General features: G+C 46.2%; 2 protein-coding genes across 2 annotated transcripts; one reads left to right on the plus strand and one right to left on the minus strand.

Moving 5' to 3' along the window:
- Positions 1–830: 830 nt before the first annotated feature.
- On the minus strand, positions 831–14,486 carry LOC132317349 (syntabulin-like). The gene is given in 9 exon segments (XM_059819934.1): positions 831–984; positions 986–1,900; positions 3,859–3,993; positions 4,904–5,167; positions 6,397–6,499; positions 8,607–8,726; positions 9,159–9,258; positions 10,914–11,035; positions 14,462–14,486. Coding segments are annotated over 9 exon segments (1,938 nt in total).
- Positions 14,487–15,179: 693 nt separating this feature from the next.
- Positions 15,180–26,618, plus strand: LOC132317350 (syntabulin-like). The gene is given in 9 exon segments (XM_059819936.1): positions 15,180–15,219; positions 16,429–16,550; positions 18,198–18,297; positions 18,725–18,844; positions 20,992–21,094; positions 23,004–23,267; positions 24,178–24,312; positions 25,548–26,462; positions 26,464–26,618. Coding segments are annotated over 9 exon segments (1,953 nt in total). The 3' UTR covers position 26,618.
- The last annotated feature ends 703 nt before the right edge of the window (positions 26,619–27,321 follow it).

A 27,321-nucleotide genomic window follows, 5' to 3' on the forward strand; every position in this document is an offset into this window, starting at 1 on the left:
TATTTCAAAGGGCTCAAATGACTATCAGGTTCCAACTCATTAAAACAACATCAATCTTCAAAGTGTATCCACACCTATACTTAGCATTGTAACACTTTTGAAGACTCCCAACAACGATTAAGAGCACTACACGAGACAGGCATGAATGATGTGCTTGAAGCTTCCTGGGAAATACGGGTTTTACCTCTAAATTGAATTGACTCTTTGGACAACAAATTGTAAACACTAGCAGCCTTTCTGGAGTACATGAGTGATACCCTTAGTGGGAACCAGTCTCCACGTCCCTCACTTAACACTGTAGTTTCACAAATGTTTCAGGTTAATGCTGCCTAAAGACATACCCCACCTTTCTCCGGCCATCTGTTCCCATGCGCATCTCCTGCTACCCTTGAGCCAGTGCAAAGCACTTGTACGTTTGCTCAGTGAACCAGCCAGGGAAACTGATTGAGCTTCAAGCTAATTCAGCAAACAAACATGGCAGAGCGCTAGCTGTAGTTCTCCTTGATTTCCCTGGTCATGTTCGCTGTGCAGATGTGCTGGCACCAGAAAGACATCCGCACAGGGGAGAGACACAGTGCCTGGGAGCAAGAGGACTATTTCTGTAGGCAGCAGTACTGTTAAAAACACCAGTTAAAACCATCTTGTGGAACTACAGCGTTCAGCTTTTTCATTTTGAAACAAGAAACGTGTTTTTGAAACAATTTATAGTGCCAATCAAATAGTCAGGAGCAAAATGGTGGACTACCAGAATAGACAATAACTTTTTACGATCTCTCTCATCCCTCTTTCTCTCTGCCTCAGCCAGCCGGTGCCCAGGGATGGAGTGGACTTCAGGTTCTCATCTTGAAGGGTGTATGGTGTAAAGAGTGCAGGGCCACCAGGCCGCAAACACAAAACAATGCTCCAATACTGTAAACGGGATCTGTTCCTCCTCTCCGAGTACGGAAAGCCCACAGGATAGTTGGTACAACAGGGGCTGCTACAGTATCTCTTCTTTTTTCCTGTCTTGACATACCCAAAGGCTTCATCGTCATGAGGTTCTGTAAAATCACGTTCTTTCACGAAATGGTTTTCATTAACTCCGTGCCCCACCTTCCTGCATGGAGACTCCACAGGAGACAAAAGGATGGCAGCGTTTAGATGACTTGGAGTTAAGTCCACTACGATACCAGAGTCACTGAACCTTCCAGGAGAAAATTCACCCAGTTCCTTCAGTGAAGACGGTGGGCTTAGAGGACAGGCGTCTTGAGCTCTGAAGATGTTTTGAATGAGCTGCTCCACATCCAGGCTAGATGGCACCACGTCAGTCTGGATGGCCTGTTCCACCATCACATTGCTGACTTTCTCCTCCTCCTGGAAAGAAGTTACTTTCTCATCCAGAACACTTTCAAGCATCTCTTGAGTCACAGCAGAACTGGAGGGAGCTGGATCACTCAACTCAGAGGTTATGGTGGTCAAACTGTCTTCACAGGAATCAGTCCCATTAGCTGTGCCCTCATTAAGAAGCAGCCCACTATCTGCCACCTCCTCCAGAGCTTGGTCCTCTGTGGTGAGGCTGTCTGGCATTGTGGCACACACCACCAACGGCTTCCCCTCTGAGCCACACCTGTGCTCCAGGCACTGCTCATCTCTCACAGAGCTGCTCTGAGCCATCTCCATGCTCTGCAGCAAAGACTCCAGTTTCTTGTTTTCAATGCTAATGGCTATGAAGTATTGCTGCATTTTTTTGTCTTTCTCAGCCAAGCTGGTTTTCATGCTTTCAATAACCTGCTTGAGTTGTTTAACTTCCCTTCTTGCTTCCAAGGCGGCCAGCTCTGCCTCTACACGATGACACTCTTCCTCAACCCAGTCTTCCTTCATCCGTCCCAGCTGAGCTTTGAGTTCTTCTATTTCCACTTCCCTGTAGCAAAATAAAAAAGTTATAACGCTTCTGCTGACCGGTCAGTTAAAGAGTCAACGTGAGGCTCCACTGCACTGGGATGGCTATGCTGCAGAGATGCTCCAAGAAAGAAGCAAGTTTTTCCATGCAGCACTTGCTGCTGCCTTCGACGGAGCTGGCAGAGATGTAAGTCGGCTGCCCAGACACGCCGGCTGATTGCTAACTAGAGTCACCGACCTCGCCACACAGCCAGCAGCCTTGTGGGCTGTGCTCTGATCCTGGACATACTGAGGTGCAAGTGCTGGCTCTAGGTAAGGTCCAACCAGTGCAGCGCTTAACATCTCACCTACTGCCTCACCCTGGAGGAAATGGAAAGCTGGAGGCCGGAAAGCTGCCCGGCAGAAAAGGACCTGGGGCTGTTGATCGACAGCCGGCTGAAGATGAGCCGGCAGTGTGCCCAGGTGGCCAAGGCGGCCAACGCCATCCTGGCCTGTATCAGAAATGGTGTGGCCAGCAGGAGTAGGGAGGGGATCGTGCCCCTGTACTTGGTGCTGGTGAGGCCACACCTCGAATGCTGTGTTCAGTTTTGGGCCCCTCACTACAAGAAAGATATTGAGGTGCTGGAGCGTGCCCAGAGAAGGAAGGGCAAGGAATCTGGTGAGGGGTCTGGAGCACAAGCCTGATGAAGAGCGGCTGAGGGAGCTGGGGTTGTTCAGTCTGGAGAAGAGGAGGCTGAGGGGAGACCTTATCGCTCTCTACAGCTACCTGAAAGGGGGTTGCGGAGAGGTGGATGTTGGTCTCTTCTACCAGGTGACTAGTGACAGGACAAGAGGAAACGGCCTCAAGTTGCGCCAGGGGAGGTTCAGGTTGGATATTAGGAAAAACTTCTATACTGAGAAAGTGGTGAAGCATTGGAACAGGCTGCCCAGGGAGGTGGTGGAGTCACCATCGCCGGAGGTGTTCAAGGAATGTGTGGATGTGGCATTGTGGGACACGGTTTAGTGGGCATGGTGGTGTGGGGTTGATGGTTGGACTTGATGATCTTACAGGTCATTTCCAACCTTAATGATTCTGTGATTCTGTGAAATGAGGAACTGCTGCCTGGATGCGTCCCCCGTGCCTGCCAGCAGCTCGTCACGTACAGCCAGAGCCAACACTGGCCTCAGACAGCAGGAGGGCTCGGGGCTGCAGGCACCTGGCTTGCTTTGCACCCACCCAGCCCAGCGTGGAGCCAGAGGCTGCTGCCTTGACTTGCAAGCAAGTGGGGAGAGGGGGCCCTTACTGAGATCCAGCCCTCCCAGATGCAGAGGTCGGGCTATCCCGAGCTGGTCCAAGGGGTCCCTGGGACTCTGCCTTGGGGCTCCACTCAAACACCCCTTTGTGCCCGCTTGGGCTGTGTGTGCTGGAGAGCCAGCTCTCAGAGTGCAGCTTTAGCAAAAGAGATGACGTCTGTTGCTGTGGAATGCACGTTGTCGCTTCTTTGCTCAGCATCCATACAAAGGGCTCTTGCGAAAAATTCAATATCTAAGCGACAAAACCACAAGCAGGCACACTGGTTTGTGTAAGAGCTTTTCTTTCATTAGGGGAGACGGGGGAAAGCTGTAGTCATATTTCACTGCGTAAGGCAGAACAGGAGACTAAGCTAAGACATGCTTGCAGGTAGAAACTGGTTTATGTAGAAAAGGTCTCAATGCTAAATCCGACTGGTAAAAAATGACCCTTTAAAAATATTCTGCTAGGGAAGTTCAAAAAAGGGAAAAAGAGACAGCCATATTCATAACTAAACTGCATGGTACGTATTCACGGAGCACACTATGAAACCTGAAATATCTGAAACCAACCAAATAAAATTGATCACATTTCAAATTTCTTAATGAAGACTTTATGTGGCCAAGAAATGAGTAAAAACATTCAGGATTCCCACCCCTAAATGCTCCTGCATAAATCTTTCTGACTCTGATTTCTGAAGTGAAATATACCTTTCTTTAAGTCTGCTCTCAGATTCCTTCAGCTTTGTTTTCAAATGCCGTACTGTAACTTCTTTCTGCTGCAGAGGACTTAAATACTGCTCTGGATTTTCTGGCTTCATGCTGTGATTGTCACCACAAGAAATGGTGACAAGAAAAAAAACCAAACCATCACATAACATCACTCCTACAGTTCTTCAGTCCTGGCAAAAAGAAAAACATCCCATAGACTGATACAAAGCTTGACTCATTTGGGGCTCCTCAGTGTCCGCACTAGTGACTCCCTCTGGCAAATCAAAGTACTTGAGGAAATGGCTGATTTGTGGCTATCGTGCAAAATCTGCTATTTATTGTACTTGTTTTCAGTGTAGGGAGACATTTAACTTTAAAACACCCAGCCAACCCCTCACCCTAAACAGGTGTGGTGTGCCCAAGGGCAGGCAGCCGGGCCACCGGCAAAGGCACCCAGCTGCAGACACGGTCAGGTGAGGTAGTGTACGGACTGAGTTCAGCTCCACATGTCAGGTAGGAAGCTGAGCACCCTGAAACCTAGATTCATCCTGTCTAGCTTTAGGTGCACATCTGATAATGCTTGGCTGTTAAGAGAGAGAGAGGGAAACAGCAGCAGTGTGGTGGCAATTTCTTCTCTGCAATACGGGTTGCATGCTCTGACAGGTATCTGTTTTCTTTCCTGTACAGGAAACTGCACAGAGAGGTGCCTAAGGCTGGGCAGGGTGAGTTTTCACCTGAGTGTATCATATTTTCTATACTACCCCATCCAAGACTCTCCAAAGTGAAAGGACCCTTATACAAAAGAACCAGTAAATCCACATGGGAATTGATGCCATGAAACCCCATGAAGGAGCTTGCCTTGGAGTGACAACCAACTACAAAGGGCTTTGACTAAAAGTAACCTTGAATTTTACAGTGCTGAAACAATAAAGGTTTTACAGGGGATGGAGCACCCTGTTGACTGGCGAGCCACCAACATGAGGAGTCACACCTATGCTGAGGAGCAAGTTGACCTGCACGGCAACCGAGACGGCCAATGCCACATTACCGTGCAGAGACGGTAAGTCAGTGCGCTGAACACTGGCATGCTGAAATAAAGACTTGCCTCATCACTGAGCTGCTGTCGCTTCCTTTGCATGAGCCTGACTTGCTCCTGCTGGCTGAAGAAGCCCCGTGATTCTGGCGGACGTTAGCAGGACACAGCTGGCTTTTGCCCAGTCTTGACAAAGGGTCCTTTTCACAGGAAGCAGGTGGGCTGGCTAAGAACTTGTAGGATAAGGATCCATCATTCCGACCATAAGGGCCACGGCTGCAGGGGAAGCAACACGGTTAAGGCATATTGGATTATCCTCATCACGCAACCCATTATGTGTCTTATTTTACACACAAAGTTGTCTAAACACTAAAACAGACAGGTAACTGTGAGTGGCTGTGAAGAAAGTCAGTCCCAAAGTCATCAGCCACTGCACGTTCTTTCACTGACTGTGGGGCACTCAGGCTGAATTACGTGATCTAGGAAAACCTCGGCCATTTTCACATTTCTCAGTGGACAGCACAATTCCCAGTGATTCCATCAGATCATCCACATTCCCTGAACCTCTGACTCCATTAAGTAATGAGAGAACTGCAGCCTGGACTAGTGCCAGAAGAACCACGCTTCAGCCTTTCCCAGCCAAGTCTGCATAGAGATGCCTGTTGGGTCATTTTATAACCATTTCACTCATTTTATAACCATTTCACAATGAAGTGCAGGACTGTGGCTTGTGACAACATGGAAACGTTTCACAGCGACTTAAGCCAAACAGTTAAAAGAGAACATATTGCAAAGGAGACATCTCTTTCCACTCGGTACAGTACAGCATCAACTCTTGTGTGAGGCAGAATTTGCCCAGACTGTGCGTAACACAGCCATGCATTGGAAGGAGCATTCTTACAGAGGGCTTCTGTCCAATTAAGTAGGTCAGCATGCTCTAATGTAAAGTTACATTTAAACGCACAATAATCTATGAAACGATACATCATCTTACTGCAAGTAAGGTGATTTTAGGGCTTCATATTATACTTGCTATTGCTTTTTCCCCCAGCCAGTACCTTTACTTGTTAGATTTAACCTAGAGAGCACTTCAGTAACATTTATTTTTCCAACAGTCTCACGACGCAGATAGGAAACTGCTCATTAAGCATCATTCTGCCGACCTCTGTACACTGAGGCACGCTGCAACCTTGGAGACGTGTGTGCCTTAAGCACAGGGCTATCCCACTGCCGGTCCCAGCCTGCCTGCCAGCTCTTCCACAAAGGGCAGGAAAGCAGTCCTGTCTGTTTGAACTCTTTGGTTTTGGTCTCCAAACACAGCATTTGTAATTTTTTCTTCTTCTTTCTCGTATCACAGTTCTCATCAACATAAGTACTGCCCGTTACCCAAATTGTTTTAAAACTCACAATACTGATATTGTCTGTATTAGCTGCAAGACCTTACAGAGTAGTCTACATCTGCACTAGTGACGCTTGCACTATTCACGAAAGATTGCTTTGCTTACTTGAGAGAAAAAGAAGATCTTTTGCTTCCAGCAGCAGACACATGGACTTCAGGCACTGAAATACCGCCCATGCTGCCTGAAGACCTGAAATCGGCTTCACTCCCTGGCAAGGAAAAGGGAAGAGTAAAAACATGATGATAACTCAAAGTCTGTTTTCAAAATAACAATGAATCACAAGCATCCTTCCTTTGTCCGTCCTGAGTGAATTTTAGAAGTCGCATGAATTTTCAAACATCCCTGAGGACAAGCGCTGGGCTTGTTCCAGATTTTCAACATGTCTTCAGATCTGGCACTTCAACAAGAGCAGAAAAAAACATTTGAACACAAAACCCTCACGCTACAGAAGTCATTTTAGGATGTAGCTAGGAACATTTGTTGTGACAACCTGTTCGCTTTCTCACAGCCATCAGCACGTGAATGAGGCTGCTCACGTGGCTCCTTCAGAAGCCCAGTGATTCGGAACACACAATTGTGATGTCAAATGAGAACCAAAAATAGAGTGAAGGCATCTAAAACACAACCTCCCCAGGATTTAGGTATCTAGGTACATAAACGCAAGTAAAATACCACTGTTTAAAGGGGCCAAATGTTCAAAATGCCACCACTATCTCTCTGCAAAGACCTGCTTAGGTCTTTATGGTCGAGCTTCCACTTTTGAGCCCAGTAACCACCACTTACCCCATGGCCTTATACCACAGTGGAATCAAGTGAGGTGTGCATGACTAAGATAAAGACATTCCCTTTGCTTTCTATGCCTACATATAAATACAGATACATAAACAGAAGGAACATACAGACATATCTACTCAACACTGCTCAAAAAGTATTAAAAGGAATCACTCTGAGGGAAACAAATAGTTTTAGGGAAGTAATTTGGTCACCAAAAACCAAAGTTCAGCGAACACTGAAACTATTTATGATTTGAAGTCAAACATGGCCAGAAAATGGAAAACCAGAATTTTCTTTCTGTCTGAAACGACAGTTTAATTTTGAAAACTGTCAAATTTCTTTCTTCTTTTAAAAAGGGGTGAAAACATTAAAAAATCTCCACAAACATCCTATATATTTTAGATTGAATATCGTCTTTGTTCAGTCTGAAACACAGGTTTTCTTTAATGTATTGATTTGGCAGCAAAGCCCCGAATCAGTTAGTCCCATAGTTCCACTTTGAACATAACAAGGTGTCAGACAAAAAAAAGAAATAGGGGATGTAAAGGAAAATAGAACACGGAATAATCTACCAATTCTTGAGTAAACATTGTTCAGAAAACGGTTCCAATCCCAGGATTCTCATTAAAAAGGCATTAATAACCTGCAGGAATCCCAAAAAAGGTCAACAAAAATGGTAACACGATTACAGGGCACTGTTTAGGAAGGGAGATGATGGGAACTTGTGTGTTCTAAGATAAAAAGAAATACTGGCAACACTGTTTGTCATAGGGAAGAGGAACACAGCTGGAAAACTGTAAAGAAAACCAGGTAACAGCAACACAGGATTCTGGCTGCGATGCGTGTTATTTCATGAAAAATGACTTGAAATAAAATCTGATGGTTGGTGGGAGTTGTGCATAGTAAAATGTAGCTGGAGTAGGTTCAAAATACTTTAACCAGGGAATCAGAAAGCTATTTTAAACATTGGCATAAATAATAAAGATTGTAATTTAAAAGCAGAGCACAAAAAAAATGTCTCCCAAGGGAAGATTCATAACGGCCTCTTTCATATGCACAGTATTTCTTTCTGTGGAGGTGAAATGGGCTAAAAGTCACAGAAAACAGTCAGAAAGAGCAGAAAATTTGCTGCAGTAAATACCCAAATTGCAAAGCATGTTCTAGCTTGACCTCACGCCTATTTTAAAACAAATACTTAAGAGTGCGCAGTGTGTGTAGCATCGGCTTCTCTTTTTTGACTCATCTTCCAGACTGCTTGAATATACAAAAAGGAATTTTTTTGACTAAAGATCACAGCTATTGCCATCTTCCATACCTGCCTCAACTCTGACCTCAAAACCCCAGGGCCCTTCTTATGCCAGAACTCAGCCATCTTTTCCAGATGCAGGAGCACGTCCCCACAATCCCCACGAGACCTGCATCTCTACCAAAAGGCATGTGGAGCTAAAAGATGAATTGGCTGGCATGGGTCTCACCCTGTCCAGCAGCCCGGCGGCTCAGGCGCTCCCTGCAAAAGTCCCATCTCTGCATCCCCTACTCACTCAGCTTTGCAGTCGGAGCCGTGGCTTTCTCATGGACCAAGCGTGAGGCTAAGCTCGAGGTGGCAGGCATCCTGAGGCGAGAACCTCCCTTTAACGGTGGGCATCCCACTTTCTGTACATCTGGAGCGGTATCGAGACAATCAGTGGGCCAGAGAGAGAGAGAGAGAAAGGAGTTATGGTGTGCCTGCTGGGAACTCGGCTTCAAACCCTCAATAAAACCGTTACTGAATGATATGAAGTGGAACAGCTTCCCCGGAGCAGACTCCCCACATCCCCTCAGCCTGCCAAGCAGCCTGCTGTTAGGGCACCCTTCTCCTCTGTCCTCAAGTCCATCCTCCAAGAGGCAAACACATCTAAATAGAAGTTTCTTTTCCCTTTACTGAACTAAGTAACAGGCATCTCCTTTTATTTATTTTTTTTTTCTGTGAGGAAGGAGATAAGTACCTAACTGCGGAAGATTTGTGCCCGACACCCTGAATTGCAGGTGGCCTGTGCCGCCAGCCCAGGGCTGAGCAGTTCATTGTTTAGGACAGATGGGATTCAGGCTTTTGCCTTTTACTTGCCCATTCCTCCTTTGTAACTTGCTGACTTCTTTTTTGCATTCTCCATTTTTGCTGTGACGTCTGGGTGCTTCCTGCAGCCTGAGAGTCTTCTGAACAAAAGGAGATACATGCCTTGAGAGGCCACAGCCCAACCACTAATTGTCTACATCTCCACTAAGCAACAGCAACCATCAATTTTTAGAAGGGGGTGGCTCATAAAATTTGCGACACAGAATTAAAAGATCACTTTTCTAGGCCACTTGAATTCAACAGAAACTTGTAGATTTGCGTTCAAACATACAAAACACTTCAAAGCCAAAACTCTTTGTAGGTGCTAATTTGCTTATTCTCCTTTGAAAGAAATGCTTGGCTATTTGAACATGTTTTCCACATCAATTCAACTAAATTTGTTTAAATTCAAACTTTAAATCAAATATATATAAAAATCCAAACTAAAAAAAATAATGCTATGCTAATAATTTTATCTAACTCTTAAAGCATCTTTTGCTCAAAATACTTATATTCCGATTACATTCCAGAATTCTCTCTCGGATGTTACAGAGCTCCTTTTCCACTTCAGTGCAATTTAGGTTGCTTATGTCCTAAAAATACTTCATGCCCGCTGACTAACAAAGCTCATGGTGCGAAATGAGATGATACAGAAATTTCCCTGTGCAATGCTAGGCGCCTTGGGCAGCGGTCCTCAGAAACAGGACAAAAAACCAGAGAGTGCCTAAGCTTATTAGGGATCAATGGAAGAGGAAAAGGCATCTAATTAGACCTACTTGAAAGAGCCAAGCGTGATCTTGAAACACAAATTTTCTTCTGCAGCTGAATGTCCAAGACTGACTTTCCTTTCTGTTAAACAATAAAACCCCAAAAACCCTAAACAAACAAAAAAGGAGAGATAAAAGAGACAGAGACTGTACTTGGCTTCCATAAGGGCTAACAGCAGAGCTGTCAGAGACCTGATGAGGACCACAGGAGACTGGGGTGGGATTCATCTGACTAAACACGAATGTCTCTAACGTAGACACCCGCGTCTGAGCCAACCTCGGTCCCATTTTTAGACAACAGAGAGTTACTCAGTAGAACCAGTGAGTTCAAGGCACTGCTTACCTTATCCTAAAGTAAATGCTTACATATTTGGGCAGAAAGACCGCACACTAGACTCACTGATTTTATTTGTTATATCTCCTTTAAAACAAAATAGGACCTCAGTCCACTTGTGCCAGTGGAAACGATTACAGCTACATTACAGATACACAACTGAGGTCAGACAAATGACAGTCCATCTCTGCTCTATCCAATTTGGCTCAAGACCGTGAATTTACATCTCCCTCACCTCCCAAGCAGCTCCCGTAACCCCCAGAAGAAGGGAAATGGCAGATTCACCTCTTAAAGCTCTTCCACTTAGGAAGTGGAAAGAGAGACAGTCCCCATCCACAGCCCACAGCTCCTGAACGTCATCTGAGACCTGTAGATTCAAATGTCTCCTCTTCTAAATCACAAACACCGAGGGGTTTATGCCAGAGAGAGGAGCTCCAACGGGATCTACCGGCTGTGCCGGGTCCGTTGAGCCACCTGGGAGGGACCACTCACAAACTGCCACCGGAACCCAAACGTTCTGAAGCGTGCGGGGGAGGGCGGGGCTATGCAAATGACGGACCCCCCAACAGCCGCATCCACCCCCCACCACCCACCAGACTTCACAGCGCTGGTGCCTTCCAGACCTCACAGCTCCAACTGCTACAGCACACCACACCTTCCCAGGGTGACGCCCCTCCATGCCCAACTCCAGGACGCAAGCTTTGAGGATAGCACGGGCTTGAACCCGGACACGGCGTCCTCGCTCCTGGAGGGCGAGATATGCGTGTTCATCTCCCTCTGAAAGAGGAAAAAACAACATTAGAAACCCTCAACCCGACATGACAAGAGCTTTAACTCATTTAAACCAGACACAGAAGATGTTTCTATGAACTTCTGATCCTAGTATTTAGGAACAAAAATACAGGCTTTTTGTAACACTGAAGGGATATTTTTAATGATAAAACCATTTACTCTAAGCAGGAGAAGATAATTCACTGTACACTCGCACTCTACTATTCACACACCCCTCCCTCCCCGCACTTTTTTTTTATTAATTAAAAACAAGTGCCACTAAGCAGTATTTCTGATGGAAGGCAAATGTGGGTAAGCCTTCCAGAAATACAGGCAGCTCAAATAAGTTGTCCTCCAGTCCCACAGAGAGCATCCCAAAGGAAGACTGAGCTCCCCAACATGCCTTGCACAACTGCAACCCCTCCCCAGGAAGCCCAAAGAGAAACATGATGCTTCTGAAAAATCCCAGTCCTCCGCACATGGTGGTGTCAGAGCAAAAGTCTGGACAAGAACAAGAGCCCCACTTGAGGCTCAACAAAGCTGTATTTGATGCACAGTCTGGGAAAACCAGAGCCAGCAGATAACTCAGAGCTTTTACAGAAGGCCTCAGACCTCCCAGCATCAGCGCTGAGAGCAGCTTCCATACGCCAAGCACAGGGATGGAGAAACAGCTGGTCACGAGCAATGGGTCCTTCCCAAGGTCTCCAGGCAGCCTGCACCATAGAGGGTTGCTTAAGCAAGCCGTTTGTAAGAGACAAGGTCTAGGAGGAGGCTCTTCCATAAACGGCATTCTCAAGCCGAGATCCTCGAGAACACGACCTTGCTGCTCGCTCTCTTCCCCTACAGAGCCTGAAGGAGCTGCCCAATGGCTCAGGCAATCGCCATTTTCAAGAGAGGCAGAGTCCAGCAGTATGTAAGGCTGCCAGATCCAGAGACATCTCCTGTATGGATCCTTCCCCTGACATACAGGCCCATGCTGGCCAGACTGGTATTTATGACTGGAGCTGAAGTGCTCTGGAAGGTCGGCACACACTGGCCACTGAAAAGCTCTGCTCAGTGCTACCAGATGATTTCTAGTCAAATTCAGCAACAGAAAGACAAACGGGGAGAGGCCACAGTCCCGCGTGCAAAGGGAGCAGAGAACAGAACAAAAGATACCGGGGGCAATTCTGGAAGCAGCAACTGGCCGTCTGGCAGACGCATTTTTACCCTCACCTGGTTCAGGTTTTGGGGGGAAGATCTCCGAACCAAAGTCTTCTTTAAGCAACTCCAGCAGGTGGAGACGAAGGCAGTTGGGAATGGGGACGAGTTAGCCATGTCACAGGGAGAAGAACTGCAGGAATAGAATGACAAGCGTTAGAACCACAAACAGCCAGGGGAAGGTCCTAAGAGAAATCAAACTAGAGCAGTCTTCAGCCTCACCAAGATGAAAAGAAAGGACAGGAGGAAAGAGGTCAGGAGGCAGGCAGGGAGATTCCCAGTTTTGAGTTGTATGTAGATGATCTTCAAACAAATCCTTTGTCTCCTTTTTAAACAAAAAGAATGATCTTGAGCAGGAATGTACATGTGGGACAAGGAAGCAAGGACTGAGTTCAGCAGGCTGGATCAAAGCAGTCAGGGAACTTGTTTCAGAATTCAGAAAGAACTTGCCCATGCAACTGAAGTCCTATCTCAGAGCAAGAACTTCCGACATCTTCTACCTCTGACTTAGCAGATTTGTTAGTGAGCTACAGAAAACATTTCCCCAAAGAACTGGAGTCAGGCAGCTGCGCAGCTATAGCCTAATGGGTTTGACATCAGTAGTATGCAAGGCTCTGGAGAATTTGCAAAGGAAAGAATTAATCAACACCATCAAACTAAGCAGATGGAGTCCTACGTGCATTCACTTCAGATGGAGCATGCCTGACTGACCTGCGTCTTTTCTCTGACTAAATGACAGATTGACTATCTCACTACAAGAAACAGAGTAGCTATAATTGTGCAAGTCAGAAAAGTGGCATGATCTGCAGGGAAGGGGGCAACAAATCTACTCCTATAGCCTAAAAATACTGTATAAAAGTTCTGACCTACCTTTCAGAAAAAAGGATTCAGATTCTCACTGTCACTTTCAGGACTGGATGAAATAGTCCTTGGGCCATCTGGTTTTGAGGAGGAGGAGGAGGACCTGAAGAGCTTGACTAGGCAGGCTAACAAAATGAGGCTTCCAAAAATAAGCCTCGGTTTGGTGGGTTGGTTTTGAGCTGGTTGCTTCATGGGTTCTGTTTGCTGAGAAGACATCTGCAGAAGACAGCTGCACGGGCACAAAGAGAAGACCAGCAAGGGGGTGGAAAAGAGTCTCTTGGAAGTGGCAGTCTGGGACTTCTCTTTTTGCTTGCCACGTTTGCTCATGGTGTTTGGAGGATTCATTGAACCACTACATTCCCAGAAAGTCCCAGGCTGGACAGCTCCCAAAAAACCAAACAGCGCAGGACTGCAAGAAAAACAACCAGGTGGTGAAGCCCTCCTCCAGAGCCATATGGTGATGTGCTCCTCACACGCTTCAAAACTAGTGTGGGCAATCCCAGACTGTGGGCAATCCTAGAAAACAGCAGTGGAACAGGTATTTTTATTCCCATTTGGAAATTCCTAGCCAACAGCTGTACAACGTTCCTGCAGTCTCCTAGAGACAGTCATTCCTAGCAAGTCCTGTGAAAGTCCTTGAATGCATCCCAGTTCTTCATCTCCTAGGGCCTCCTGGGAAAGTCCTCATTTCTCCCTCGTTTTGCTGTGCCAAAAAGCCACACTGCACATTCCCACAATGGAAAGGCTGCCTGCGCAGAGTCGGACTACACCTGATGAGGACACAAATGCCGCACCTCTTCCCAGACCCCTCCTGTTTATTGCACAGGGATTAGTCAACTCTGCGGCCCACCGCTCTTAATGCTTCCTAGTGAGCTTTCAACCTTCACAGGTGGCACTGGCGCAGGGGTGCAATCCACTTCTCTGCCTTTGAAGAAACCTGCAACTCACAGAAGGCCCCTTCTGGCCGAGATAAAAGGTGGCCCCCAAAACATTCCCCTCAGCCCCTTTAAATGACCACCTGGAGAGCTCCTGTTTCACCTGGGAGCCACCTCCCTGCTCCTCTGGTCACTCTCACCTCGCCCTCACCCGCTACCTAAGAGATACACAAGCAGCACAAAGTCCACGTCTGTGGCAACACAGAAGGCTCAGCCGAGCTCCCCAGGCTGAAGGTAGAAGACATTCAGACAGCAGAGACTTGGCAGACTGACAAAAGGGTTTCGACTATGTCCCTGCTCTCCATCTACAGCTTGAATAGAACTAGACACTATGTTTACTGCCTACACTCAGAAGAGTCTGGCTGAGGTTTTTGCACCTGTGAACAGGGCATAAACAAGAAAGTGTGTATTTTGCACTGAAGCAAAAAAGCCTCACCTTGCTTAGCTGAAGCTTGCTTCATTTTAGTTACAATATCTGTAGGTTGCGTATAGTCTACATACAGAACAAGTCCTGCATTGCCCAAGCGAGGGAACTTCTGTCTGGATATAAAATACACACAGGTATGACACCATCTCGGTACCTTTATAGGCATAGAATATACACAGAAAACATGCAGCAAGTATAAACAGAATCATACGCATAGACGTATAGAGATACACATAAATATACGTCTTTTGCAAACTCAGATACACACCCCCCCATGCACGGTCTATACAGAACACCCACAGACACTATATTCTCTGCCTGCAGGAAGAGAAGCCTCAGCTGATCTCATCTCGCTGAGGCTTTTTTCCTCTCTTGATTCAGAAGATAGATTATCTACGCATAAAAAAAGTATACAGACACAGGAAGCACAACCATGTTTTTCTCTCTGTAGATGCACTCTCTACACAGAACACACACATAGAACATGCAGAATAGACATACAATGTGTTAATTGTGTACATACTACACAAAACAGTCAGGTAAGGGGAAGCTACGCTTTATGTCTTTATGTTGAATACGAATGTCGATGTCTTCATGTTGAATCGATACTGTCTCTGCACGGAACACAGACATTTTCAAGGTCAAGGGAGGAAGGTCATTTTTCTCTGTGTGTGGAGCATACGCTGTCCTGACTTGGAACACATGCACATGAATACGCACACTTTACATGCAGACATACACAGAGAGAAAGGCAAGGTATGAACCAGGTGAGGGTAAAAATGCGTCTGCCAGACGGCCAGTTGCTGCTTCCAGAATTGCCCCCGGTATCTTTTGTTTTGTTCTCTGCTCCCTTTGCACGCGGGACTGTGGCCTCTCCCCGTTTGTCTTTCTGTTGCTGAATTTGACTAGAAATCATCTGGTAGCACTGAGCAGAGCTTTTCAGTGGCCAGTGTGTGCCGACCTTCCAGAGCACTTCAGCTCCAGTCATAAATACCAGTCTGGCCAGCATGGGCCTGTATGTCAGGGGAAGGATCCATACAGGAGATGTCTCTGGATCTGGCAGCCTTACATACTGCTGGACTCTGCCTCTCTTGAAAATGGCGATTGCCTGAGCCGTTGGGCAGCTCCTTCAGGCTCTGTAGGGGAAGAGAGCGAGCAGCAAGGTCGTGTTCTCGAGGATCTCGGCTTGAGAATGCCGTTTATGGAAGAGCCTCCTCCTAGACCTTGTCTCTTACAAACGGCTTGCTTAAGCAACCCTCTGTGGTGCAGGCTGCCTGGAGACCTTGGGAAGGAGCCATTGCTCGTGACCAGCTGTTTCTCCATCCCTGTGCTTGGCGTATGGAAGCTGCTCTCAGCGCTGATGCTGGGAGGTCTGAGGCCTTCTGTAAAAGCTCTGAGTTATCTGCTGGCTCTGGTTTTCCCAGACTGTGCATCAAATACAGCTTTGTTGAGCCTCAAGTGGGGCTCTTGTTCTTGTCCAGACTTTTGCTCTGACACCATCATGTGCGGAGGACTGGGATTTTTCAGAAGCATCATGTTTCTCTTTGGGCTTCCTGGGGAGGGGTTGCAGTTGTGCAAGGCGTGTTGGGGAGCTCAGTCTTCCTTTGGGATGCTCTCTGTGGGACTGGAGGACAACTTATTTGAGCTGCCTGTATTTCTGGAAGGCTTACCCACATTTGCCTTCCATCAGAAATACTGCTTAGTGGCACTTGTTTTTAATTAATAAAAAAAAAGTGCGGGGAGGGAGGGGTGTGTGAATAGCAGAGTGCGAGTGTACAGTGAATGATCTTCTCCTGCTTAGAGTAAATGGTTTTATCATTAAAAATATCCCTTCAGTGTTACAAAAAGCCTGTATTTTTGTTCCTAAATACTAGGATCAGAAGTTCATAGAAACATCTTCTGTGTCTGGTTTAAATGAGTTAAAGCTCTTGTCATGTCGGGTTGAGGGTTTCTAATGTTGTTTTTTCCTCTTTCAGAGGGAGATGAACACGCATATCTCGCCCTCCAGGAGCGAGGACGCCGTGTCCGGGTTCAAGCCCGTGCTATCCTCAAAGCTTGCGTCCTGGAGTTGGGCATGGAGGGGCGTCACCCTGGGAAGGTGTGGTGTGCTGTAGCAGTTGGAGCTGTGAGGTCTGGAAGGCACCAGCGCTGTGAAGTCTGGTGGGTGGTGGGGGGTGGATGCGGCTGTTGGGGGGTCCGTCATTTGCATAGCCCCGCCCTCCCCCGCACGCTTCAGAACGTTCGGGTTCCGGTGGCAGTTTGTGAGTGGTCCCTCCCAGGTGGCTCAACGGACCCGGCACAGCCAGTAGATCCCGTTGGAGCTCCTCTCTCTGGCATAAACCCCTCGGTGTTTGTGATTTAGAAGAGGAGACATTTGAATCTACAGGTCTCAGATGACGTTCAGGAGCTGTGGGCTGTGGATGGGGACTGTCTCTCTTTCCACTTCCTAAGTGGAAGAGCTTTAAGAGGTGAATCTGCCATTTCCCTTCTTCTGGGGGTTACGGGAGCTGTTGGGAGGTGAGGGAGATGTAAATTCACGGTCTTGAGCCAAATTGGATAGAGCAGAGATGGACTGTCATTTGTCTGACCTCAGTTGTGTATCTGTAATGTAGCTGTAATCGTTTCCACTGGCACAAGTGGACTGAGGTCCTATTTTGTTTTAAAGGAGATATAACAAATAAAATCAGTGAGTCTAGTGTGCGGTCTTTCTGCCCAAATATGTAAGCATTTACTTTAGGATAAGGTAAGCAGTGCCTTGAACTCACTGGTTCTACTGAGTAACTCTCTGTTGTCTAAAAATGGGACCGAGGTTGGCTCAGACGCGGGTGTCTACGTTAGAGACATTCGTGTTTAGTCAGATGAATCCCACCCCAGTCTCCTGTGGTCCTCATCAGGTCTCTGACAGCTCTGCTGTTAGCCCTTATGGAAGCCAAGTACAGTCTCTGTCTCTTCTATTTCTCCTTTTTTTAGGGGGGTTTATTTGTTTTTTTTTTTCCTTGAACAGAAATTCAGTCTTGGATATTCAGCTGCAGAAGAAAATTTGTGTTTCAAGATCACGCTTGGCTCTTTCAAGTAGGTCTAATTAGATGCCTTTTCCTCTTCCGTTGATCCCTGATAAGCTTAGGCACTCTCTGTTTTTTTGTCCTGTTTCTGAGGACCGCTGCCCAAGGCGCCTAGCATTGCACAGGGAAATTTCTGTATCATCTCATTTCGCACCATGAGCTTTGTTAGTCAGCAGGAATGAATTATTTTTAGGACATAAGCTAACTAAATTGCACTGAAGTGAAAAAGGTGTTCTGTAGCTTCCAAGAGGTAATATTAGAATATAATCGGAATATAAATATTTTGAGCAAAAGATGCTTAAAAATTTGGTAAAAATTAGTAGCATAGTGCTATTTTTTTAGTTTGGATTTTTATACGTTTTAGATTTTAAAGTTTGAATTTAAACAAATTTAGTTGAATTGATGTGGAAAACATGTTCAAATAGCCAAGCATTTCTTTCAAACGAGAATAAGCAAAGTAGCACCTACAAAGAGTGTTTCGGCTTTAAAGTGTTTTGTATTTTTGAACCCAAATCTACAAGTTCCTGTTGGATTAAAGTGGCCTGGAAAAATGATCTTTTAATTCTGTGTTGCAATGTTTATGAGCCACCCCTGTCTCAAAATGGCTGCTGTTGCTTAGTGGAGACGTAGGCAATTCGTGGTTGGGCTGTGGCCTCTCAAGACATGTATCTCCTTTTGTTCAGAAGACTCTCAGGCTGCAGGAAGCACCCAGACGTCACAGCAAAAATGGAGAATGCAAAAAAGAAGTCAGCAAGTTACAAAGGAGGAATGGGCAAGTAAAAGGCAAAAGCCTGAATCCCATCTGTCCTAAATAATGAACTGCTCAGCCCTGGGCTGGCGGCACAGACCGCCTGCAATTCAGGGTGTCGGGCACAAATCTTCCGCAGTTAGGTACTTATCTCCTTCCTCACAGAAAAAAAAAAAAAAGGAGATCCCTTTTACTTAGTTCAGTAAAGGGAAAAGAAACTTCTATTTAGATGTGTTTGCCTCTTGGAGGATGGACTTGAGGACAGAGGAGAAGGGTGCCCTAACAGCAGGCTGCTTGGCAGGCTGAGGGGATGTGGGGAGTCTGCTCCGGGGAAGCTGTTCCACTTCATATCATTCAGTAACGGTTTTATTGAGGGTTTGAAGCCGAGTTCCCAGCAGGCACACCATAACTCCTTTCTCTCTCTCTCTCTCTGGCCCACTGATTGTCTCGATACCGCTCCAGATGTACAGAAAGTGGGATGCCCACCGTTAAAGGGAGGTTCTCGCCTCAGGATGCCTGCCACCTCGAGCTTAGCCTCGCGCTTGGTCCATGAGAAAGCCACGGCTCCGACTGCAAAGCTGAGTGAGTAGGGGATGCAGGGATGGGACTTTTGCAGGGAGCGCCTGAGCCGCCGGGCTGCTGGACAGGGTGAGACCCATGCCAGCCAATTCGTCTTTTAGCTCCACATGCCTTTTGGTAGAGATGCAGGTCTCGTGGGGATTGTGGGGACGTGCTCCTGCATCTGGAAAAGATGGCTGAGTTCTGGCATAAGAAGGGCCCTGGGGTTCTGAGGTCAGAGTTGAGGCAGGTATGGAAGATGGCAATAGCTGTGATCTTTAGTCAAAAAAATTCCTTTTTGTATATTCAAGCAGGTTTTTTTTTCTCTCCTCTGCTAATCCAGTCTGGAAGATGAGTCAAAAAAGAGAAGCCGATGCTACACACACTGTGCACTCTTAAGTATTTGTTTTAAAATAGGTGTGAGGTCAAGCTAGAACATGCTTTGCAATTTGGGTATTTACTGCAGCAAATTTTCTGCTCTTTCTGACTGTTTTCTGTGACTTTCAGCCAGTTCCACCTCCACAGAAAGAAATACTGTGCATATGAAAGAGGCCATTATGAATCTTCCCTTAGGAGATTTGTGTGTGTGTGTGTGTGCTCTGCTTGTAAACTACAATCTTCATTATTTATGCCAATGTTTAAAACAGCTTTCTGATTCTCTGGTTAAAATATTCCAAACCTACTCCAGCTACATTTTACTATGCACAACTCCCACCGACCATCAGATTTTATTTCAAGTCATTTTTCATGAAATAACACGCATCGCAGCCAGAATCCTGTGTTGCTGTTACCTGGTTTTCTTCACAGTTTTCCAGCTGTATTCCTCCTCTTTGTGACAAACAGTGTGGCCAGTATTTCTTTTTATCTTAGAATACACAAATTCCGGTCATCTCCCTTCCTAAACAGTGCCCTGTAATCCTGTTATAATTGTTGTTGACATTTTTGGGATTCCTGCAGGTTATTAACGCCTTTTTAATGAGAATCCTGGGATTGGAACTGTTTTCTGAACAATGTTTACTCAGGAATTGGTAGATTATTTCTTTTTCTATTTTCCTTTACATCCCCTATTTTTTTTTTTTTGTCTGACACCTTGTTATGTTCAAAGTGGAACTATGGGACTAACTGATTCGGGGCTTTGCTGCCAAATCAATACATTAAAGAAAACCTGTGTTTCAGACTGAGCAAAGATGATACTCAACCTAAAATATTTAGAATGACTGGGGAGATTTTTTAATGTTTTCACCCCTTTTTAAAAGAAGAAAGAAATTTGACAGTTTTCAAAATTAAACTGTCGTTTCAGACAGAAAGAAAATTCTGGTTTTCCATTTTCTGTCCATGTTTGACTTCAAATCATAAATAGTTTCAGTGTTCGCTGAACTTTGTTTTTTGGTGGCCAAATTACTTCCCTAAAAGTTTTTGTTTCCCTCAGAGCGATTCCTTTTAATACTTTTTGAGCAGTGTTGAGTAGATATGTCTGTATGTTCCTTCTGTTTATGTATCTGTATTTATATGTAGGCATAGAAAGCAAAGGGAATGTCTTTATCTTAGTCATGCACATCTCACTTACTTGATTCCACTGTGGTATAAGGCCATGGGGTAAGTGGTGGTTACTGGGCTCAAAAGTGGAAGCTCGACCATAAAGACCTAAGCAGGTCTTTGCAGAGAGATAGTGGTGGCATTTTGAACATTTGGCCCCTTTAAACACTGGGATTTTACTTGCGTTTATGTACCTAGATACCTAAATCCTGGGGAGGTTGTGTTTTAGATGCCTTCACTCTATTTTTGGTTCTCATTTGACATCACAATTGTGTGTTCCGAATCACTGGGCTTCTGAAGGAGCCACGTGAGCAGCCTCATTCACGTGCTGATGGCTGTGAGAAAGCGAACAGGTTGTCACAACAAATGTTCCTAGCTACATCCTAAAATGACTTCTGTAGCGTGAGGGTTTTGTGTTCAAATGTTTTTTTCTGCTCCTGTTGAAGTGCCGGTTCTGAAGACATGTTGAAAATCTGGAACAAGCCCAGCGCTTGTCCTCAGGGATGTTTGAAAATTCATGCGACTTCTAAAATTCACTCAGGACGGACAAAGGAAGGATGCTTGTGATTCACTGTTATTTTGAAAACAGACTTTGAGTTATCATCATGTTTTTACTCTTCCCTTTTCCTTGCCAGGGAGTGAAGCCGATTTCAGGTCTTCAGGCAGCATGGGCGGTATTTCAGCGCCTGAAGTCCATGTGTCTGCTGCTGGAAGCAAAAGATCTTCTTTTTCTCTCAAGTAAGCAAAGCAATCTTTCGTGAATAGTGCAAGCGTCACTAGTGCAGAGGTAGACTACTCTGTAAGGTCTTGCAGCTAATACAGACAATATCAGTATTGTGAGTTTTAAAACAATTTGGGTAATGGGCAGTACTTATGTTGATGAGAACTGTGATACGAGAAAGAAGAAGAAAAAAATACAAATGCTGTGTTTGGAGACCAAAACCAAAGAGTTCAAACAGACAGGACTGTTTTCCTGCCCTTTGTGGAAGAGCTGGCAGGCAGGCTGGGACCGGCAGTGGGATAGCCCTGTGCTTAAGGCACACACGTCTCCAAGGTCGCAGCGTGCCCCAGTGTACAGAGGTCGGCAGAATGATGCTTAATGAGCAGTTTCCTATCTGCGTCGTGAGACTGTTGGAAAAATAAATGTTACTGAAGTGCTCTCTAGGTTAAATCTAACAAGTAAAGGTACTGGCTGGGGGAAAAAGCAATACCAAGTATAATGTGAAGCCCTAAAATCACCTTACTTGCAGTAAGATGATGTATCGTTTCATAGATTATTGTGCGTTTAAATGTAACTTTACGTTAGAGCATGCTGACCTACTTAATTGGACAGAAGCCCTCTGTAAGAATGCTCCTTCCAGTGCATGGCTGTGTTATGCACAGTCTGGGCAAATTCTGCCTCACACAAGAGTTGATGCTGTACTGTACCGAGTGGAAAGAGATGTCTCCTTTGCAATATGTTCTCTTTTAACTGTTTGGCTTAAGTCGCTGTGACACGTTTCCACGTTGTCACAAGCCACAGTCCTGCACTTCATTGTGAAATGGTTATAAAATGAGTGAAGTGGTTATAAAATGACCCAAACGGCAGCAGTGCGATGAAGGTCTGCAGCAGCCACTCAGCCACCTGTTCCTTATAAACTGTTCCATTTTCGGAGAAGGGAGGAAACCAAGTCAGACGATTTTGAGAAGAGAGCTTGCTTCCTAATTCTGTGGTATTTAATTTTTTATGTTAAAGCTTTCTCTTTTGCTGGCTGGATTTGCCTTTTTCCGTATTTTTTTGAAACCAGCCCTTCCGTTACAGTTTAGAAGAACAACTGGCATGAGAGGATGAAGTTAGCAGCGTAGTAGTGCAGAAGGCAAAGCAAGTGAGCAAGTGAGGAATGCCCCTCGAGAAGCTGTCCTCAGAGCACCCCAGCCCTTTGGCAGCTGTCGGGCAGTGCAGATACCAGTTGCTTTCAAGCACGTGGTTGACAGTCTGATTCTTTAGTAAAGAGTGGGAAAAGAAAGGTAGATATGTATGAGGGAAACTGGAAGGAAGAAAGAAAAGGCTGTGCTTTTTTAATACTCTTTCAGACTGCTCACAGTGGGTTTCGAACTATATCTAAGCAAGTGAATAGCTGACAATGGCAGCTGAAGCAGCCGGTATGCCAAAGGCAGGAAAGAACAGTGGCTCAACCAAAATCTGTTTTCACTGCATGCTGTGATCCTTCAGGCTGCTTGCTGAGGAGCTTGAAAACAGTCTTACAGCAGACCTCCGTGGACAGGCATCTCTATGCAGACCTGGCTGGGAGAGGCTGGAGCTTGGTTCTTTTGGCACTAGTCCAGGCTGCAGTTCTCTCATTACTTAATGGAGTCAGAGGTTCAGGGAACGTGGATGATCTGATGGAGTCACTGGGAATCGTGCTATCCACTGAGAAATGTGAAAATGGCCGAGGTTTTCCTAGATCACGTAATTCAGCCTGAGTGCCCCACAGTCAGTGAAAGAACGTGCAGTGGCTGATGACTTTGGGACTGACTTTCTTCACGGCCACTCACAGTTTCCTGTCTGTTTTAGTGTTTAGACAACTTTGTGTGTAAAATAAGACACATAATGGGTTGCGTGATGAGGATAATCCAATATGCCTTAACCGTGTTGCTTCCCCTGCAGCCGTGGCCCTTATGGTCGGGATAATGGATCCTTATCCTACAAGTTCTTAGCCAGCCCACCTGCTTCCTGTGAAAAGGACCCTTTGTCAAGACTGGGCAAAAGCCAGCTGTGTCCTGCTAACGTCCGCCAGAATCACGGGGCTTCTTCAGCCAGCAGGAGCAAGCCAGGCTCATGCAAAGGAAGCGACAGCAGCTCAGTGATGAGGCAAGTCTTTATTTCAGCATGCCAGTGTTCAGCGCACTGACTTACCGTCTCTGCACGGTAATGTGGCATTGGCTGTCTGGGTTGCTGTGCAGGTCAACTTGCTCCTCAGCATAGGTGTGACTCCTCATATTGGTGGCTCGCCAGTCAACAGGGTGCTCCATCCCCTGTAAAACCTTTATTGTTTCAGCACTGTAAGATTCAAGGTTACTTTTAGTCAAAGCCCCTTATAGTTGGTTATCACTCCAAGGCAAGCTCCTTCATGTGGTTTCATGGCATCAATTCCCATGTGGATTTACTGGTTCTTTTGTATAAGGGTCCTTTCGCTTTGGAGAGAGTTGGCTGGGGTAGTATAGAAAATATGATACACTCAGGTGAAAACTCACCCTGCCCAGCCTTAGGCACCTCTCTGTGCAGTTTCCTGTACAGGAAAGAAAACAGATACCTGTCAGAGCATGCAACCCGTATTGCAGAGAAGAAATTGCCACCACACTGCTGCTGTTTCCCTCTCTCTCTCTTAACAGCCAAGCATTATCAGATGTGCACCTAAAGCTAGACAGGATGAATCTAGGTTTCAGGGTGCTCAGCTTCCTACCTGACATGTGGAGCTGAACTCAGTCCCTACACTACCTCACCTGACCGTGTCTGCAGCTGGGTGCCTTTGCCGGTGGCCCGGCTGCCTGCCCTTGGGCACACCACACCTGTTTAGGGTGAGGGGTTGGCTGGGTGTTTTAAAGTTAAATGTCTCCCTACACTGAAAACAAGTACAATAAATAGCAGATTTTGCACGATAGCCACAAATCAGCCATTTCCTCAAGTACTTTGATTTGCCAGAGGGAGTCACTTGTGCGGAAACTGAGGAGCCCCAAATGAGTCAAGCTTTGTATCAGTCTATGGGATGTTTTTCTTTTTGCCAGGACTGAAGAACTGTAAGAGTGATGTTATGTGATGGTTTGGTTTTTTTTCTTGTCACCATTTCTTGTGGTGACAATCACAGCATGAAGCCAGAAAATCCAGAGCAGTATTTAAATTCTCTGCAGCAGAAAGAAGTTACAGTACGGCATTTGAAAACAAAGCTGAAGGAATCTGAGAGCAGACTTAAAGAAAGGTATATTTCACTTCAGAAATCAGAGTCAGAAAGATTTATGCAGGAGCATTTAGGGGTGGGAGTCCTGAATGTTTTTACTCATTTCTTGGCCACATAAAGTTTTCATTAAGAAATTTGAAATGTGATCAATCTGATTTGGTTGGTTTCAGATATTTCAGGTTTCATAGCGTGCTCCGTGAATACGTACCATGCAGTTTAGTTATGAATATGGCTGTCTCTTTTTCCCTTTTTTGAACTTCCCTAGCAGAATATTTTTAAAGGGTCATTTTTTACCAGTCTGATTTAGCATTGAGACCTTTTCTACATAAACCAGTTTCTACCTGCAGGTCTCCTGTTCTGCCTTACTCAGTGAAATATGACTACAGCTGTCCCCCTTCTCCCCTAATGAAAGAAAAGCTCTTACACAAACCAGTGTGCCCGCTTGTGGTTTTGTCGCTTAGATATTGAATTTTTCGCAAGAGCCCTTTGTATGGATGCTGAGCAAAGAAGTGACAATGTGCATTCCACAGCAACAGACGTCATCTCTGTCATCTCCTTTACTAAAGCTGCACTCTGAGAGCTGGCTCTCCAGCACACACAGCCCAAGCGGGCACAAAGGGGTGTTTGAGTGGAGCCCCAAGGCAGAGTCGCAGGGACAACTTGGACCAGCTCGGGATAGCCCGACCTCTGCATCTGGGAGGGCTGGATCTCAGTAAGGGCCCCCTCTCCCCACTTGCTTGCAAGTCAAGGCAGCAGCCTCTGGCTCCACGCTGGGCTGGGTGGGTGCAAAGCAAGCCAGGTGCCTGCAGCCCCGAGCCCTCCTGCTGTCTGAGGCCAGTGTTGGCTCTGGCTGTACGAGACAAGCTGCTGCCAGGTACGGGGGATGTATCGAGGCAGCTGTTTCTTATTTACTCCAGGGTGAGGCAATAGGTGAGATGTTAAGTGCTGTACTGGTTGGATCTAACCTAGAGGCCACCACTTGCACCTCAGAATGTCCAGGATCACGGCACAGCCCACAAGGCTGCTGGCTGTGTGGTGAGGTCAGTGACTCCAGTTAACAATCAGCCAGCGTGTCTTGGCAGCTGGTTTGCATCTCTGCCAGCTCTCTTGGAGGCAGCAGCACATGGTGCATGGAGGAATTTGCTTTCTTCTTGGAGCATCTCTGCAGCATAGCCATCCCAGTGCAGTGGAGCCACATGTTGACTCTTTAACTGACCGGTCAGCAGAAGCGTTATAACTTTTTTATTTTGCTACAGGGAAGTGGAAATAGAAGAACTCAAAGCTCAGCTGGGACGGATGAAGGAGGACTGGGTTGAGGAAGAGTGTCATCGTGTGGAGGCAGAGCTGGCCGCCTTGGAAGCAAGAAGGGAAGTTAAAGAACTCAAGCAGGTTATTGAAAGCATGAAAACCAGCTTGGCTGAGAAAGACAAAAAAATGCAGCAATACTTCATAGCCATTAGCATTGAAAACAAGAAACTGGAGTCTTTGCTGCAGAGCATGGAGATGGCTCAGAGCAGCTCTGTGAGAGATGAGCAGTGCCTGGAGCACAGGTGTGACTCAGAGGGGAAGCCGTTGGTGTTGTGTGCCACAATGCCATACAGCCTCACCACAGAGGACCAAGCTCTGGAGGAGGTGGCAGATAGTGGGCTGCTTCTTAATGAGGGCACAGCTAATGGGACTGATTCCTGTGAAGACAGTTTGACCACCATAACCTCTGAGTTGAGTGATCCAGCTCCCTCCAGTTCTGCTGTGACTCAAGAGATGCTTGAAAGTGTTCTGGATGAGAAAGTAACTTCTTTCCAGGAGGAGGAGAAAGTCAGCAATGTGATGGTGGAACAGGCCATCCAGACTGACGTGGTGCCATCTAGCCTAGATGTGGAGCAGCTCATTCAAAACATCTTCAGAGCTCAAGACGCCTGTCCTCTAAGCCCACCGTCTTCACTGAAGGAACTGGGTGAATTTTCTCCTGGAAGGTTCAGTGACTCTGGTATCGTAGTGGACTTAACTCCAAGTCATCTAAACGCTGCCATCCTTTTGTCTCCTGTGGAGTCTCCCTGCAGGAAGGTGGAGCACGGAGTTAATGAAAACCATTTCGTGAAAGAACGTGATTTTACAGAACCTCATGATGATGAAGCCTTTGGGTATGTCAAGACAGGAATAAAGAAGAGATACTTTAGCAGCCCCTGTTGTACCAACTATCCTGTGGGCTTTCCGTACTCGGAGAGGAGGAACAGATCCCGTTTACAGTATTGGAGCATTGTTTTGTGTTTGCGGCCTGGTGGCCCTGCACTCTTTACACCATACACCCTTCAAGATGAGAACCTGAAGTCCACTCCATCCCTGGGCACCGGCTGGCTGAGGCAGAGAGAAAGAGGGATGAGAGAGATCGTAAAATGTTATTGTCTATTCTGGTAGTCCACCATTTTGCTCCTGACTATTTGATTGGCACTATAAATTGTTTTGAAAACATGATTCTTGTTTCAAAATGAAAAAGCTGAACCCTGTAGTTCCACAAGATGGTTTTAACTGGTGTTTTTAACAGTACTGCTGCCTACAGAAATAGTCTTCCTGCTCCCAGGCACTGTGTCCCTCCCCTGTGCTGGTGTCTTTCTGGTGCCAGCACATCTGCACAGTGAACATGACCAGGGAAATCAAGGAGAATTACAGCTAGCGCTCTGCCATGTTTGTTTGCTGAATTAGCTTGAAGGTCAATCAGTTTCCCTGGCCGGTTCACTGAGCAAACGTACAAGTGCTTTGCACTGGCTCAAGGGTAGCAGGAGATGCGCATGGGAACAGATGGCCGGAGAAAGGTGGGGTATGTCTTTAGGCAGCACTAACCTGAAACATTTGTGAAACTACAGTGTTAAGTGAGGGACGTGGAGACTGGTTCCCACTAAGGGTATCACTCATGTACTCCAGAAAGGCTGCTAGTGTTTACAATTTGTTGTCCAAAGAGTCAATTCAATTTAGAGGTAGAACCCGTATTTCCCAGGAAGCTTCAAGCACATCATTCATGCCTGTCTCGTGTAG

The sequence above is a fragment of the Gavia stellata genome, chromosome 7, assembly GCF_030936135.1.
Source record: "Gavia stellata isolate bGavSte3 chromosome 7, bGavSte3.hap2, whole genome shotgun sequence".
NCBI lineage: Eukaryota > Metazoa > Chordata > Aves > Gaviiformes > Gaviidae > Gavia > Gavia stellata.